Here is a 17,892-nt window from a genome sequence, read left to right on the forward strand (position 1 = left end):
ATTTACCAAATAATTTTAGCAGCTGATAATGAAACACAGCTTCTGGTCGAAGAAAATGAAGTGTTGATATTCTAGGCCTTAGTAGTAGCACAGCAAGAAGCAATTAAGGGGGATGTAACACTGACAAATTGAGGGCACACAGAAATCAACATCCCCTGATTAAACAAGGGCCGGTCTAGTTGTACATCTAATTTCTTTTTTAACTGAAGCATGCAAGCAGAAGTGTGTCAGCATGATTGTACTACCAGGATCTATTTCTCTTCTCAGCTACGAATATTGAATCCATTGAAACCAAATATAACAACACAATTTCAATCAGTGAAAAATGCATGTGTGAAACACAGCTCCTGGGCCATTTGATTCATAAAAGACAATTGAACCAAGTCAGATGTTGCAGTCTGTACTGCGAAGAGCCCATCACGTGTTTCTGAGTGCACACCTTAACCTGCCAGGGGATTGTTCAGATTTATGTGGAATGAAGTTGTGTAACAGCCATAATCAAATTAGTGGGTAATTTAAAAATCAGTTTACTTGCTTAATTAGTCTTGTCCCACTTTAGCATATGTAGAACAAGGCAGTGTAGACTAGTAACAGTTATTAAGTAATGTCCCTTGTGCAAGACAATCCACATTTCCACACTTGAAATTGCTTTACAATTGCAAAAGGACAGCTGAATTCCATAGATGTCTGTCCAGAGCCTGAATCCCTATGCTGCTATTGACTAAAATAAACAAAGCTATTTAAAAACAAAACCCCCAACAACTTACTGTGTCTGCCTTGATATACAAAAAGTGATGAATGTGATTTCTTATTGATTTAACCTTCACCTGTCAAGTCTGAAAGTTTTCTTAATCCAGACAAAAAGTTTCATTTGCTTTTGTTACAGATAGACATACCTATTTTTAATGTCAGTTTACTGCCTTCCCCCTGCTGCTGCTGCTGCTCTAGGCATGGTGATGGGAAGCTAAGACCATTTGACTGAAGAAATGTTTGCAGCTACTTGCAATGTTGGGATTTTGTTTAGCCTCCTTTTATTTTACATAGAAAGATACAATGGCAATGGGTGTGGTTTTTCATATTAATTTGCTGCACACATAGTTGAGATCCCTCACAAACACTGAGGGGGTGGTCTGATTACTTTTTCTTAGGTTTGTTTTTTCCCAGGTCAAGTAATCATCCATATATATTTTTCTCTTCAACTTTACATAAGAGATTTATGCAGCTTAACTAATTCAATATGTCAATATGTGAGCAACAAGAAAATCATACTTAATTTTTGATTATTACTGCATAGCCTAGTTCTAGAAAAACCAATGTCAGTCCTGGCTTCTAGCAGATTTGCTGTTTATATAAACACAAAGAGTTAATCCGGTTTACTATAAACTAAATTAAATAAGGTGTTACAGAAGAGACCAAGCTGTTTGGGTGCTGGCATTTAAATTGAAAAAAAAAAAAAGTTTGCAAAGAAAATTTTTCACCTTTGCTGTTTCAGGAACCCATACAGTGAAGCCCCATACCGTTTCAGAGGAAAAAAGAATAGCATGTTAAAAAAGCAAAATTTTGGCAGTTAATGAGGACAGGAGAAGGCAGGAATTTGAATCTTCGTCAAAATCAAGTAGTAGTTCTGAGACACACAAGTGAGTTTGCTTTAGAGTAAATTACAAGTCAAGGCTTTGCTTAGAAGCAAAACTCCAGAGCAGGGCCCATAGACATCCTGGCAAATACCTGCAAGGAAAGCAGCAAGAGTAAATAAAAGATTTTCAGTGGAGTGAGCAGGCATGATGGAGAGTGGATGGACAAGCAGCAGGTGAGAGCTTCAGACAGGCTCCACAACTAGCAACAAACTACTCCTTCCTCCCAGCACAAGCTCGTGTTCCACTTTCACACAGCCAGTTCCTTGGGCTACAGGTTCAAGGAGAAAGAAATGCAAAGAAAAAGCTGGATTTCGCCTCAGTGGCTGGCAACAGCAGCTTATGGCAAGATCCTGCTTATGGCATGGATCATCAGACAAACTCTTCTGCTTTTGGAGGACCAGAACTGTTAGTGAGAAAGGCACACCCAAGCCCTGTGAGCAGTAAAACCTCTCATCCTTTGGACCAGAAGAACGAGATGAGCCAGGAGTAATGCTCAATCAAAGAAGTGGCACAAGCCACAGTTTGCCTTGGGAAGAAAACTGCAGATATTTATGCATTTTTGCCTTTGACAGTTAAGAGAGTCTGGAAACTGAACATACCAGTTGGCCAAAGGCTGTGATCTAGAACCAAGCAGACCATGTGGTTGTTCCCTCAAGCTCTGCCTACCAGTTTTTCAGACCATTGTAACTTGGCAGAATCAAAGATTTTAAAGGTCCTTTGTAACTACGTCTGCTCCCACACAGTTACATACAGGAGAGGACAATAATTAAAAACAAGCTAGCCTGTTTACATACCAAGAAGCACCATACTTAGGACATTTTCTGATCTACAGTGAATCAGCTCTGAATTACATTAATTGTATGTGGGACAATCTCAGTCTAATCTGTTTTGCAAAGTTTGTTCTCCTAGCTCCAGGGTTACACATGAGCAATAGAAGGACCCCAGTAGTGAGACTGCCTCTGCTGGACATTCTGCATTTAATGTAACTCCAGTCTTTACTTAATGTTTTGTACTATTAGTCTTGTCTTTCTTTTACACTTGCTACATTTTCTCTACTTGGCAGATACACAGTGTAGAAAAAAAACCAACAAAACATCCCTAGGTTTTTTCCTCTTTATATTTCAGTGAAAATGGGTCATCTCAGTAAGAAAGATTTTTTTTTTGTCTGCATTAAAAAAGATTAGATCACAAGTACTCAGTTGTAGCAAAGAGCTGCCATCTTGTTTTTAAAACAGAACTTTAATTCAGGTACCTGGATTAGACATAGTCTAATATTTGTATTGATATAGTCTTTTCTCAGGCTACACCTACCATCTGAATTGCACCAGTATTTAAACATTTGAGTAGTTACATATAATTTGCATCAGCTTAATTTCCAAAATGCTACATTTGCATTTCTGCAAGAGGTGTACATGCACCATCCCCTGAGAGCTGGAAACAGTTTTCCTAAGACAGCCATATCCAGCTCCATGAACCTTCATGCCTTCTGTGTGAACCAGGTGGGAAAAAGAAGTAAATGTGATTGGATGGAAAGGAGAAAACAGGGAAGGAGGGGAAAAAAAAAAAGTGAAAGGAGCAGGAGCTAGTCAGGAAATGTCAGAGGAAAGAAAAGTGAAACAGCAGAAGAAGACAGACAATAGTGGCAGGCTATGAAGATCTAGCAACTGCAGTATGCTCCTCTACCGACCCTTCCTTTGCTGTCAGCTGAATCCCCAACCAAAATGTGCCTCCTCATCTGCAGCTACTGCTGTTACGATATATTTTCAAATTAGGCTGAGAGACAGTAGATCTAAAATGATTCTTTAGGAAAAGAGAACTGACATTAAAAATACATATTATCTCAAACAACTGTTCTTCAGATTTAAAATCAAGATAAGTTGCATTAGAAGTATACTCAGGCTGTGAAGTGGCCAGAAGTGTAGAAGCCATTCATTCCCCTTTCTTTTTGAATCAGATACAATCTCTTTGTATGATCACAAAATTCCCTTTGCAGAGATCCCTTGTTTTGCTCACTGCACATGATAGGCTGCATTCCTGTGAAGAATGAGAACAGCATAACAAAGGAGAAAGCTGTTCCAGTTTTCAAGACATCTCTTTTTTAAGAAAAGGGATAATGTTACAGACCAGACACATCTCAGTATCTACTGGGTCCACTAAACTCTCACCCTAGCTCTGCCAGGTGCTGCACAGGCAGTAGGCTGTGGTGTCTAGCTGGTACCCAGTCTGTGATACCAGGGGTTGTATTTTGGAAATACTGATCACAAAGGCAATTAAGACAGTGGGAGCTATGCTGCAATCATATAAAGTACTGTAAAGTGAACTCTAATTTTTTTTACATCTCAGTTGAGTCTCAAAACTATCCAGCAGTCTTGATTTCAAACTCTGTACGTCAGAGCTCCATATGTAACATAGGCACAATATTCCCTTACTTTTCTCATTATCAGGAAGATAAACTAATGCAAATAGTTGAAAGCTGTCAAAGTAGATTTAGTTTGATCCCAGCAAGTCTTCAAGGATCACAGAAAGGAGAGCACCATAGGGAAACTGATAAAAAAATTGATCACTTCAATGCAAGGTTTGTCTGGTTCACAAAATAAGCAGGGCTCAGAGCATGCTGAACATAGACACCCCCATGTCGGCTGAGGCATTGACTTTGTGAAAGGCCCAGCACAGGGAAAAAAGAGATGTGATTGTGTGATTAAGAGCCCTGTAAGCACAGGGCAGCAGATTACATACAAGTACTTGCTATGATTCTGGCATTTTCTTATTTTGTAGTGCTTGAGTGTCTGAGCTAGACAGGTCGAGATTTTAATTGATGAGGAGAATGAAAGACACAGCAGATCCTGTGCAAGAGAGACAATAAAGGAACTTGACACAGATCCCACTTACTCAAGGTGCGCACCACAACCTCCCACCATACCATCTGCACCAGCCTCTGCTCTGCCAATGGGTCAAGCATACTACATTTGCTTTGTGAAGATCTTCCCTATACCTTTGCTCACCAAAGCAGCAACCCACTAATTTTCTCATCCAACCTCTGATCAGACTCTGTACTTATTTCTTCCTCCTGAGACTGCTCAGTTGATTATCTGCCTCCTTCTTATCAAGTAGCCTGCAAGTGCAGTGCATGCCCATATCATTCCAGATAAACATCCCAGCCACCCAAACAGGTTTTGAAAGGAAGCCAAGAGACTTTGCCTATCCCCGTCTCAAGCTCCCACTTTCAGTAATGTCTGTGTTACACAATATCACAACAACATACCAGCACAAATCCTGCTTCCCACGGCCCTTGGTGCCAGGGCTACCTGCAGTCTGAAACACCTTCTTTATTTTTTTTTAAATAAATACCACGCTTTATTTTTCTTTTCTTTTTTTTTTTTTCTTTTTTTTTTTTTTTTTTTTTTTGGCTAGGCTCTGAGTGTGCAGAGCTGAGCCAGCACCTCTGTCTGCTGCATGGGGGTTAGTTGTCCTTGCCAAAGGAGTTGTCACCCACAGCATGACAGGTGACAGCCATTTCCTGTTTCTGAAAGCAGTGTTACCAGCCACACCATCCCTCTCCTTAATTTAGAAAGCTGTTTTGTTGTCATCTGGTTCTACACTTGCACATGCAGGCTGAGGGCTCTAACTGGAATAACAGCACTGAGGTTACACGACACTTTCCCTGTTCAAACCACTGGGCATGGAAACCCACAGGAATTGTTTATTGTAAACATTTCCCACAGACTAAACCCAACAGGTAGCAGCAGGCAGTCTTGCTCCCCTGCATTTTCTGCTGTAACATGATAACAAAGGAGCATGCTCAAGAACAACTATATGGAATGAGGTATAACTCTTCAATTTTACCCTGTGGACATTCTACGTTTGCAGTTGAAGATTTATGCCAAATATACTTCTCAGCTCTGAGTATCTGCCAAGTGGATTCTTATTAAAGTCACCTCTTCTTGCAGTGTCTAAAAAGCAGTCTCAACCTTTTGAAGTTTTTTAATCTAAATTCCTGCTTACAGCTGGTAAAATATGAGGTGGGTGTTTGTTTTTTTGTTTTTTTGTTTTTTTTTTTTCTGGTATCCACCAAGTGCTCAGTGCTCTGAGGCACTACCTTCTGTAGTGACTTTTACAGATGCCAGTCCCACAATCTGTCCTATGCATACAAACACCCACACCTTGAGTCCTCAGTGGACCCACGTGCCTGGCAAGTCAGAGAGTAAGAAATGCAGCAACAAACAGCAGTAACAAAAGCACAATACATGCTACAACACGTGGAGCATGTGGGTCAACTTACAGTGGAGCTGTAAGTCACGTCACTACAAAACACCAGCCTCCACTGTGCAGATATAAAAAAAATTCTGAAAGAGGCACAGATTTGAGATGAAATGTGATGACTTCAATCCTAATAGAATTCACTATTTTAACTCTGTACAGTACAATGTCTAGCAACCTTATTTCAACATTGTTTTTAATTAAAGATATCTAATCCATAAAATAGTATCCATAACTTTGTCTTCTAGAAAGGTACAGTGAAAAATTGCTCTTTCTTTCCTTTTGAAGACATAAACCACCTAAAAGGATTCATAAGTAAAAATATGGGAACTAGTAACCATTCTACTTGTTCCTTTAAGATATTAAAATTTCCAGTTCAGAAAAGCTTCTAAACAAATTATGTAAATTACCTATCCTAAGTACTTGGTTCACAACAACAACAAAAGGACTTAATGATTATATTACTTTTAGTCTTTTAAAGTTATGCTAATAAAAACACTAATCAAAGATTGCAGTCATATTTTCAGGCTGTAGGTGGATTTGATGGAGCAATAAGATTTATAGCTTCATCATGACACAACATATATAAGGCTGAACTCACTCAGTTGCTAATGAAATGTGATCTGGGGACTCTTGCAGCAGCTGGGTGATGATTAGGGCTTATCACAGATAGGTCTAGGAAAAGGCTGGGAAATACTTAAGCTTGTTTTGCAGTTGCTTTGAGCTCTTAGGAAAGGAGCAATTTCTCTACAGCATCAGCCTGAAGTTTTCTGCCCATACAAGAGAGGTAATGAAAAGGTTTTTAACTGATTTGCAAGTGATAGGGTTATATGAAGTCTGGCAAAATCCTATCAAATCTTTCTGGTTTAGTGCCTTTTAAATTGTGAGATGGATACTTTGTCTTCTCAGACAGCTAAAAAAAAATATTAATTAAGCAACAGGCTTCAGAGAAACCTTGCAGAACTTGCTCTATATGATGCCTCTTGACTTGAAATTCTGCTTTAATAGTTGCCTGCTGGCACAACAAGCAACTCTGAGTAGGTTTCCCACGGCAAAAAGGTGATCCTAAATGTCATTTCTGATTATGGGAATGGCTCCATATAAACTATAAGTAGCAGTAAACTATAACTCAAACATCTAAGTTATTGAGTAATTTTTAAAATAAATGTGTTAAGAAGATAGCTCCTCCCCTCATAAATACTTTAAAAGCAGAGGAAGTTCAAAGTTAAACACTGACTTCTAGAATATCTTGTCCATACATGCTATCAGCTGGGGAAAAAAAAAGGGAGGGAAGAATCTATGTGAGTAGTAGAATACCTGTCTCCTTAACACAGACTGTAGCTCAGCTGCAGAGCAGAATTCTGTTTAAAGTCCTTCTTGCTTCAGAGGGCTATACACTTCCTACTCCTCCCCTTGGTAAGGGCGGTCTCCAGCTCCTCTCAAAAGAGAACTGCTGCCTGCCAACTGAAAACTACGCAATAACTTTTAAAAAATCAGTAATTTTCATGAACTGTGAGATTTCAAATTGGGTGATTAAATGACTGAGAGGTTTTTCAGAGTGGATTGGAGAAATAAGACATCAAATATAGAAGAGCACAGTAGAAAAAGCTTCCTCCTGTTTTTATTTTAAAATACATCCAAAGGTCATTCTTTGGTAGCCTAAAGGAAGATTTCTTGAGGGGGTTGTTTTTTCTATGAATGTCTCTTATTCAGGTCAAATTCAGTCATTTTTGTAAAAGACAGCCATTTCCTCTTCTATGGAACCAAAGGCTTGCATATTTACAATTCCCCTGCAAATGGACAGTGAGTTCTATGGATTTGTTTTTGAAAAAAGCTGCTCACTTGTATCCCAGAATATGTTCATAATATTTAAAGTATGTGTTTAGGTATGGCAGGGGGCAAGGTTAGGCTCTGTTGTATGAGTGTGGTGGGGTTTTCTGGAGTTTGTGGGGTTTCTGTTTGTTTGGATTTTTTTTTTAATGATTATTTTACATGGTTGTAAGTCTGTACCTGACAAGCTTTCAACATCGAAGTGCTCAGAAACACTTCAGAGTAGTGCTTGCTTTAGAGATGCAAGTATGCAGTGCCAGTCTGAGCTAAGGAGTCATCCAGAGAACTGATAGGTCAGCAAACCTGTTTACAGTTCAGGTCCCATTTCTTCCCTAATGATGTTAACTACTTACCCCACTCTCTATGAAATAATTTCATTGTGTATCTGACTTGGGGTAAGAAAAAAGAGTCATGAGAGCTGTACCTAATACAAGTCCTTTAAGTGCCAGCATTCTGCTGACATGTTAGCCAAGAACTAGATGAAGAAACAGTTTTGTTCTTAATACTGCACAATCCAACTGGAGGTCATATGACACAAACCCACTTAGAGGGCACCCCAGCCCTTTCTGAGATGTATCCCAGACCAATGCACATGAGTGGTAACACCCTATACAGATGCTGGGACTGCCCTTGGTGCTCCTCAGCAGGGCTGGGCTGAGTTACAGAATTCCATGGTGATTGCTTTCCTTTGGACCTGTACTGGAGGCTACAGTGCCTCCATTCTGTGGACTCTGCCCAGGGTGGAAGGACAAGGCTCAGTGCTCCGTAGAGCACCTCCCTGAGGAAACTCAAAACCATGCTACTCTTGTCTGGAACTGGCTGAAGATATTGTCTGTCCTTTTCTTACTGCTAACTATAAAGTACTGTGTAGAAAAAAAGTTCAAAATTAGGCCAGAAAGAGGAAGAAAGAGAAGAATAAGTTAGCATATTTTTCTGTGGATTAAATTTGTTAAGCCCCTTTTGAGGGGGAGGGCAAAGAAGAAGTGAAAGAGTAACACAAAAATAATAATAACAACAAAAAGAACAACTTTAAAGCGCCTATTCATGAAGGCTTGTGTCAAAAAGAACAGAAATACTGCTCTTAGTCTGAGAAAGATTGTCAAAGAACAGACTGACAGTGCCAAAGCTTCACTCCTTACTGTTGTTAACTTTAACTCTCTTGGAACAGAAGAATTTAGGTTAGGAGGAGGATCTGGAGGCCATCTGGTCCCTTTTCCATGGCAAAATTACTCTCAAAGCCAAGTCAGTCTGCTCTGGCCCTTGTCCTGTTGGAAGTACAGAGACTCAACCTCTTTCCTGGACCACCATTCCAGTGTTCCCTCACTTTTCCTGTAGGAAATTTAGGTCAGTGTGGTGCTATCACCTTCAGGGTTTCCAGACTCAGACCAGCAGGTTTCCATTGTCTTTGTTTTCCATAAAGTGCACCCTATGAAGTGCAAATTTAATTATAGTCCAAGTACTAGGCTAGTGCAAGTTGTTCTGTTTAACTAGGGTTTCTGATAAAGGTTCCCTGGAAGCTCTGATAGCAATATGAAGTTACCTGGGTTGGAGCTTTACCACCCACTGCAGTGGGTGCTAGGGCTGGAGGTAGTGTGCCATAACATGCCATCCTCTACCCTCCCAGCTCCTGACCCAGTGGATATACCAGCATTGCATGTGCATTGCATGGCTCCCTGCAAAACCATCTAGCTAGAGGCAGTGGTGTCAAATACTACTGTAGGGTTTTAACATGCCTCAAAGAAGGAAATTGGCATTAGGCTTTGTTGAAACACATCTTAATATTTTTCTTCTCCCTCTTTACAAATTAGAAACTGTTAGGACAGTTGGACCGATTAAAATTAGTTACATTCTCATTAATGAGATTAGGAATATGGGCACAAGTCTTAATTCTAAATGAGAAGGGCACTAAGGGATAAAATGTGCTATGCAAATACCCTGTGCTGAGGGCCAGATAACTTGGAGCATCCTGTGCCCCAGCTTTGCAAAATCTTTGTCTGATCACAGCAGCCAGCAGAAATATCACAAGAGCATGTGAACAGGTGCTCAAATGTCTCTTTGCAAGGCAGATACAATTTCAACTAAGGTTTCTTAGTTGAGCTGAGCTTTATTTTTGAAGGCTTTACTTTTACTTTTGCTCTTATCTGGCTGGCTGTGAATGCAAACAGGCAGACCTAGACAGGCAAGTTAAATGTGCTGTCTTCTGGGAGGACTATGAACTTTCTGTAACACGCTTTCCTAGATATCTTCTTTTTACACATTTTTTTACAAAAAGAGGATTTTTACACAAGAGGATATGAATATTTCAGGGATAAGCATTGTATTTCAAGATTAGATAATTTCTGATACCTATTAATACCTTCCCCATCCCCAATGCAGGTTAAGGATTTTAAATTCCTCTATTCAGTGAAGACTCTTGCAGAAATACAGCACAGCAAATTACATGTTTTACACCTGCCTGTGTGAGGCAGGTGTAAAGCCTCCCTAAGAAGGGTTTGCTGCAGCTCCCCTCCCTTCTCTTTCTTGTATAGCACTTCTCCACTGACAGTGGTTCAGCTCCTGATGGAGCAGCACAACATTCCCAGCGAGGTGCCGGCAGCCCTAAAGCGCCTGGCCAAATACATAGTGCGTGGTTTCTATGGCGTGGAGTGCTCCCTGGCCCTGGATGTGCTGATCCGCTACCCCTGTGTGAAAGAGGAGGACTTGTTACAGCTGCTCAAGTACGAGCGTAAGCAACTGCGCACTGCCCTCAACGCGCTCAAGGCGGACAAGCTGGTCAGGCTGCGGATGCGAGTTGAAACAGGGCCTAATGGCAAGAGCACGAGGCACAATTACTACTACATCAATTACAAGGTGCTGGTGGATGTGGTAAAATACAAACTGGATCAAGTACGCCGGAAAATAGAAGCAGAGGAACGGGATTCAACGACCAGATCCTCTTTTAAATGTCCATCTTGCTGTAGCACGTACACGGACCTTGAAGTCAATCATCTCTTTGATGCATTTACAGGTGTGTTACTCATATTACTTATTTGCTGTTATCTTAAAGAATAACCCTGATAGCACAAAACTGTTTTTCCTAAGCGAACTTTGCAATAAAAGCATGTTTGTTAGAATGTCCTTCTTGTTTGCTGATGGATGAGGGCCTGGAACAGGGGATGCTGGGAGGTGAGAGTAAGCAAAGTGGTGCTTCTGTAGAACATGCCAAAAAAACTGAAGATTAATCTTGAATGTACGAGCTGGGGTTGAGAATCAGATTCCAGGCCTCAGCTTTGCTTTGAACCTGGTTGAGTAATATTAACTCATCCAAGTCTTGTGAGTCTCACTTCCTCATATGAAAATATGAATGCAGTACTGTCTTTACTCTGCTTTGAATCTCTTCATCAATCCATTTGTGTGGTCAGTCCTTCTGACTGACGAGTTGGACGAGATGGGTAAAATGTTTGCAGTCACCTACTGTACTAAGCATCTTGCAGCTCAGCAGCACCAGAGTAGAGCTGTTCTGTCACTCCTGGGCTGGGAAGTTCAGACTCCTCATGGGTCAATATGCCACATCCACAGCAGAAGTGGTGTCAGAGCTTGTGGATTTTTCTTCTTTAAAATCAAAATAACTACAGAGTATTATTTCAAAATGAGTCAAAATGGCATCATAGTGCAATACATTACTCAGAGCACAGCTGCTGTGCTGACATCTGGGTCATGGGATCTGCAAAGGATGCCAGAGCCAGGCAGAATGAGCTTTATACATGACTAACCTGAAATGCCAGTGGTGAAATTTGTGTTCTGCCAGTTAGCAAAATCATCCCTTTCTTCTAAATGGAGGGTCTCTGTCAAGTTACTGAAATGCAAACATTGAAGCTGGTGATATATTTTCACACAATAATCTTGAAGTTTTGTTTGTTTTCCTAAAGACATAAATATGGGGTTTTAGCATATGCCTTGACTTTGGAACAACTAAAACCAGATGCTACTTTTGCTTGAAAAAGTCTTCTACATTAAGAACTGAGATGAGGAGACTGGAGAAGGAAAAAATAAACTGATGATAGTACATGTCTATCCAGCCTAAATTTCTCTCCCAAGACATTTCTCACCTGCATAAGAAGTGTGTAATACCAGTCTGTCTCAAGTTTGCCTGTAGAATTGAGTTCCCTTAGTTAATGTGAACAAATGGATGAAGCCAGAATGTCTGGGTAGATGTCCAGGCTGCAGGCTGCTTAACAACATCCTGCTGATCTTTTTGCATTCTATGAACATGAGAATTCCCACTTTGGAAAATGTTGCAGAGACTTTTCGCTGCACTTACTGCAACACTGAAGTAGAGGAAGATGGCTCAGTGTTTCCAAAGCACGACGCTCGAACGTTGCTGGCGAAGTTCAACGAGCAGATTGAGCCTATCTTTGTGCTGCTGCGTGAGACCGAAGATATTGTGCTGCCCTATGACTTGCTGGAGCCTCAGCCAACAGAAATACCAGAATTATCAGAAAGGTATGAACATCTCCCCAACAATTTAACAGTTGTAAAATCTTTGAAATACTGAACTTGCAGCCTATGTACTCCATTCTGCTTTGTTCAGTACAGTCAGCTGTTTAATGAAAAAGTCTGTAATATCTAAGGCATCCTAAATTATTGCTATACCTTTTTATTTTTTAATGCATTTTTAAAAGTAATTTATTTCCCAGATTACTCCTTCAGCTAATGTTCATAGCCCTTCCTATAAGAAAGTAATATTTCTCTATCAGTGTGCTTCATCCAGAGATGTACTACTGAAGAGACCTCACAAAAATCAATGGTTCAGAACCCCTTGCCTCTGAGAGGTAAAAGGGAATGTAAATTATTAGAGCACTTGTTAAAGCTAGTCTGCTGACAAAACATGTTTTTGGGGGTTGCTTGTTTGTGGTTGTTCAGGTTTTTTTTAATAGGAACGGGGGGAGGGGGGCAGAGTTCTTGCCTGAATTCTACCTCTCTAAAATGTGACACCTCATTCAGCTTTGATCCGAAGTTGGGCTCAAGCGTGCTGGAATCCTGCAGACGCCCTGAAAAATGGGCACACAGAAGTTCTGCTTTTGGCCTTACATACACCCAAAGCTTAACTATTGATGTTCAAGACTCAAAGCACGGGAAGAAAAGAAGAGAAAAAGCAACTGAAAAGCAACCTATCTGGTTGTCACAAAGCACTGTGGAAGGAGCAGCAACAGCCACCAAAAATAGTGTTGGTAAGTTTAGTGAATTCACCAATTAATTCTGCATCTCCTTAGTGTAAATACAGCTTTCCCACTGAAAATGTAGTGAGCTTGGTTTAGAGGATAATGTTTCAATTCTGTGTTAGTGGTTATCAGACCTTGGTTTCCAAAATCTAGTTTTAAGACTGATTGAGGTTATATTCCTAAAGCCAGAGGTCAGGTGTGTCCTAAAACTTCTGGCTTTAGCTATGCAGTAACTTTAGTGGTAATCTTTACAGTGGAAAGCTCTCAGAGATGTATTTTCAAGAGAATTCTAGTGTGGGTAAAAAAGATCCAGAGTAGAAAAAAATCATCTATGTAGGATGCCTATGTGGTAACTGTAAACGATTCATCCCTCTAACATGTAGTGTTGTGTATTAGGAGTAAATGCTTCTGAAGAAACAGAAGAAAATGTTAAAGAAACTGTCACTGATAATGAAATCATCAAGACTCTTCTGATCCATGAATCCAAGTCATCATCTAGCACAGACCAGGCTCCTATAGTCAAAAGCAAACTACATGGATCACACAGTGATAGCAGTGAGTTTGAAGAGGATGCCAAGCACTCAAGAGGAGCAGGAATGAAAGTAGCAGGCAGCAACTTTGAACAAGAGGAGGAACAGGAAACTCTGGGTCCTATTTTAATGGTAGCCGGCCAGCCCTGCTCATATGGCCAAGTTAGTGAAAACCCAGAGCTTGTGTCTCTCATGACAAAGGAAGAGAGAGACACTTATATAAAAGTAGGACAAGAAATGTTCCAGTCTGTCTTTGAGTAACTACTACTGTAGGAATATCCAAACTTGTAGAGAATGGATGAAGGCTTCTGACTTACGTTCTTCAAAGTTTGCCAGTGAAGGGTTTTGTTTGAACTTGCTCTTAAGCAAGATGGTAATCCTGTAGTAGGTAACTACAGCTCAAATATTATCATTGCAGCCACAGCAAGTGTTGTTTTTTGTTGTAATGCTTAGACTTTGTGGATGATGTAATTAGTTTTGGAGCATCAATCATTTCAGGATACATTTGGATCTGATTAAAATAACATTTGAAAAGCAGTGATGTAATCTATAATAAGAAATAAATTATTCCACCTCTCTCCCAGAAGTAACAGTTACTTCCAGTAGTGAAAATGAGTCCAAATCCAGTATGAGCTGGTTTCATTCCATACAAGTCTTCCACTGGTTAGGTCACTCACTGTACAGCAGTAAAGGACAAGTGTCACACAGCAACCCCCTTATAAGCAAAAAGCTGTTACTAAATTGCATTAGCAATAGAGAAGCAACTCTGGTCTCTGAACTTTTATCCTAAGAATATTTTTTCCAATTCTTTGTACTCAGGGCACTACAGAACTGTCTTGAATGGTAGAACTGTGCAGTTCTACTACATTTACTGGATAGTAAAATGTAGCATTTAATTTTTGTCCAGACCAGTAAGGGAGCAAGCAATGTATCAAGCACAAGACTCTGCTTCTCCCATCTCAGTGTTCTTTTTAAGCAAGAAACAAATTCTGCTTGAAACGAACTACATGAGTAGAAGGACTGGCATTAGGCATATGTCAGTTTAACATAATAAGCAGTTCTACTACTTGAACAAGTGATAATGAAAGTAGACTAGAAGGGCAAAAGTAAAACACAGGAAGTTCTCTCTGAATGTTAGGAAACACTTCACTGTAAGGGTGACAAACACTGGCACAGGCTGACCAGAAAGGTGGTAGTCTCCCACCAGGAAGATACTCAAAAGCCACCTGGAGTGGCTCGGAGTGGCCCTGCTGGCACAAGATGACCTCAAGAGGTCCCTGCTGACCATTCCATGATGAAACAGAAGAGAGAAGATATGACCAAAGAAATACTATTTCGATGCATTTTTCATGTACACATACTGTTGGTTCTGACAGGTAATTTTGTGTTCAGTTGCTGGTGTGGGGCTGTTTTGAATCTGTGCTGAAAATAAGTATTGATACCTCAGCTGTTTTCCTTATTGCTGAGCAGCATGTGCACAGAGTCCAGACTGCTCATCACCCTGTGCCCCCAGCAAGAAGGCTGCAGATGCACAGTTAGGAGGCAACACCACCAGGATGGCTACCCCACACTGACCAAGGGACTGTTCCACACCATAGAGCATCATGAGCATATAGAGCTCAAAGAAGAAGGAACATGGGATAGTTGGAGTAATGGCCTTTGTCTTCCCAAGTCCTTGTTATGCATCATGGAGCTCTGTTTTCCTGGAGGTGGCTTAACACCTGCTTGCCATTTTGCTTTGCTTGCATGAGTAGATTTTGCTTTACCTATTAATCTTTCAGCTATGAATTATTTTGTTTTCCCTCTTCCACTTCTCTCTCTGAGCCCACTGGCTGGGGAGTGAGCAACCAGCTGCTTGGTGCTCAGTTGCTGTCTGGGGTTAAACCCATCATTCCAACACAGGAATTCAGGAATGGGGCATGCTCAGGCTCTTTCTTAAGCTTAGAATTTAATGATTCAACATACAAACTAGCCTTATTTCAAAGCTGCACATATACTCTCATTCTACATTATAAAAAATGTCCTCTTTTAGGTCCGAGTGATTCTTGTGCTTAATTAGTAATTAGAAGTTTGATTCAGCTTCACAGGTTTGCCTTTGTCACAATGTATTTCCTTGGTCCTCAAAATGGTAACTTTTTTCTGCCTGCAGTAGTACCACCAGTGTAAAGCCTGCAGAGTAACTAAACTATCTTAAAACGTTTTGCTCATCTACATTCATCCTTGCACATGAGAGGCATGTGACCATAATCTACCAATTCAAAATTTGCTCATAAAACCTAGAGGCACTCCAAACAAACTAGAAAAAAGATCACAGAATAATTAACATCTCTTTTTATTTGAACTTCAAGCATATTTAGGCTTCACCATCACTATACTGTCTCCCACAGTATATAACCATATTATCATACTAACCTCAAAAGAAACACAATCCTGAATTAAAGATAACCAGTGCTTTTTAGCTACTTTCAGAAAAGCCTTGTCTTTAAGGTAAACAGGATCTTTATAATGCAGCAGGTGTGTTGAATAAGCTTCTTCTAGCTCAGTTTTATGACCCAGTGTTATTAACAACTCTGACCTGAAAAACTGAACAAAGTTTTCCAATCTTCTTTTCTGTAATTTTACCTTTACCTTGATACTCCAGGAGGTGCTGACTTCAACTGTTTTTTAAAACATTGACTTTGTAATGAAATTTACGAAACTACAATTAAAGTCAAACACTTCAGAACATATTCTCCAGACCTTCAATTGCAGCAATTTGAAGTTAGCTATGAAAAGATATTAACATTTTCAGACAGATTTATGTGAACATCAAAAGGATTCAGCAAATGCAGAAAAATACAGCTGGTTTCTGCAGTAAACTACAAAGCTGGGGTATTCAACTTTACCTCAGATATATGTGCTGATAGAAAGGAATTCCACAGGCCATGAACAGGAACTTTTTTGTTACAGACAAGCTATACTCTAGGCTATAAAGACAACATGTAGGTATGCACTGTGCCTATACCTTGTATTTTGAGAAGATGCAAGAAACTCGGAGAATTTCTTGTCCCAGGAAAATTAGCAGTGTTTCTTGTAAGAGAAGAGCAAACTGCTACAAGTATGCCAGCAAGTCAATTAACTTCCGGCAACAAACTCAGCATACCAGTTTGCAAGCCAAAGAAAATTTTTCAAAAGAGAAAACTTACAGACAAGTCCAAACTTTATTTAAAACTACCATTTTGAACAATTTTAAAATTACCAAACAAGTCACAATAAAAAATAAAAAATTAAGACAGAAAAAGAACAGTGCAGCAAAACTGAACAGAAGTGGATTCAGTTCCAGCTGTTTAAACTGCCACAGGCAGAAGATCACATACCTATCCTAAGAGGCAGCGTGTTAAAAATTTTACATTTTTATACACTTCCAGAATTCTGGGAAATTAATGCTGATCTTCCATATGCATTTGTATACATAGAGTTTATTAATGCAGACATCTTCGGGTAACTCTTATGCATTTTGAGCTCCAAAAGTTTCTGTAAAATAAGAATAAAATCACTGTCTAGTATCTACAAGGTATCAAACAGCTCATGACCACACTTCAACTGCTATTTCATCCTCACAAGCATTTTGAGCCATGGCTTACTTGAACAGCCATTCCCCCCATAAGAATGGCTTAAAGCTAGCTACAACTTTGGTGTGGCATGGCATTCTTGGTCAGACTGTTCCCACAGCAGCCCTGGGCATCAGTATCCACCAAATGGGCACAACAGGCTTGTGCTGGCAGAGTTGTGACAAGCAGAATGCTGAACAGGCAGTGACCAAAATGGAAGGAAAAATGCACCTTTGGTCACACTTTGTTCCCAACATAATCTGTGCTGCCACTGCCAATGCATTAAATAAAAAGCAGGTTATTCAGCTTATACTATTTGAGGAATGGGAAGGAGGCACACTAGCAGAAAACTGCTAGTATCAGAATACCCAGTTCATGCCCTTTATATATGACATTACTGTACACTCCACCGGAGAATTACAAGTCTAACAATAAAATAGAAGTCTTTAATACTGTAATTTTGTCACAATATTATAGAAAAAACCCAACATTTTTTCTGACCTGCATTATAATTAAGTTTTCGTATCTGCATAAAGATTCTATCACGAAAGCACTGCGCAGTCTATCAAGAAATTATACTGAGTGTTATTAAATCAGATAAGAGCAATTGTAATTTAATTATTAAACCCAAGCTTGTGAAACAAGAAACAAAAATACTGCTCCATTTGAATAAGTTTCAAAACCATTATGTTGTGACATGCACTTCGAATATATTAATTTTTATGACTTTATCAGCCACAGAATCTAAAAAAGTATATAGAAGGGAGATGGACAGCAAGATAAAATCCCTTCATATCAACACAACACTTTCAAATGCATTATAACAAAGCCCAATATTTTTACTGCACTA

At 39.8% G+C, this 17,892-nt stretch overlaps 2 protein-coding genes across 31 annotated transcripts in view; one reads left to right on the forward strand and one right to left on the reverse strand.

The window, feature by feature from the left end:
- The first annotated feature begins 10,280 nt into the window (after nt 1-10,280).
- Nucleotides 10,281-13,713, forward strand: LOC121360305 (general transcription factor IIE subunit 1-like). The gene is made up of 4 exons (XM_041480065.1): nt 10,281-10,728; nt 12,002-12,203; nt 12,705-12,931; nt 13,319-13,713. Exons 1-4 carry the CDS (start codon nt 10,281-10,283, stop codon nt 13,711-13,713), a joined length of 1,272 nt encoding a protein of 423 aa, XP_041335999.1.
- A 2,054-nt stretch (nt 13,714-15,767) lies between these two features.
- The window catches only part of PCM1 (pericentriolar material 1), a 40,648-nt gene continuing 38,523 nt past the window's right edge, over nt 15,768-17,892 (reverse strand). For all 30 annotated transcript variants that reach the window (XM_041479709.1, XM_041479707.1, XM_041479731.1 and 27 more), the window contains one exon: nt 15,768-16,965. In XM_041479709.1, coding sequence (XP_041335643.1) covers nt 16,940-16,965 — 26 coding nt within the window. In that variant the 3' untranslated portion in view covers nt 15,768-16,939. The remainder of the gene's footprint in view (nt 16,966-17,892) is intronic.

The sequence above is a fragment of the Pyrgilauda ruficollis genome, unplaced genomic scaffold (genome assembly GCF_017590135.1).
Source record: "Pyrgilauda ruficollis isolate IOZ18807 unplaced genomic scaffold, ASM1759013v1 scaffold5, whole genome shotgun sequence".
In the NCBI taxonomy this organism is placed as follows: Eukaryota; Metazoa; Chordata; class Aves; order Passeriformes; family Passeridae; genus Pyrgilauda; species Pyrgilauda ruficollis.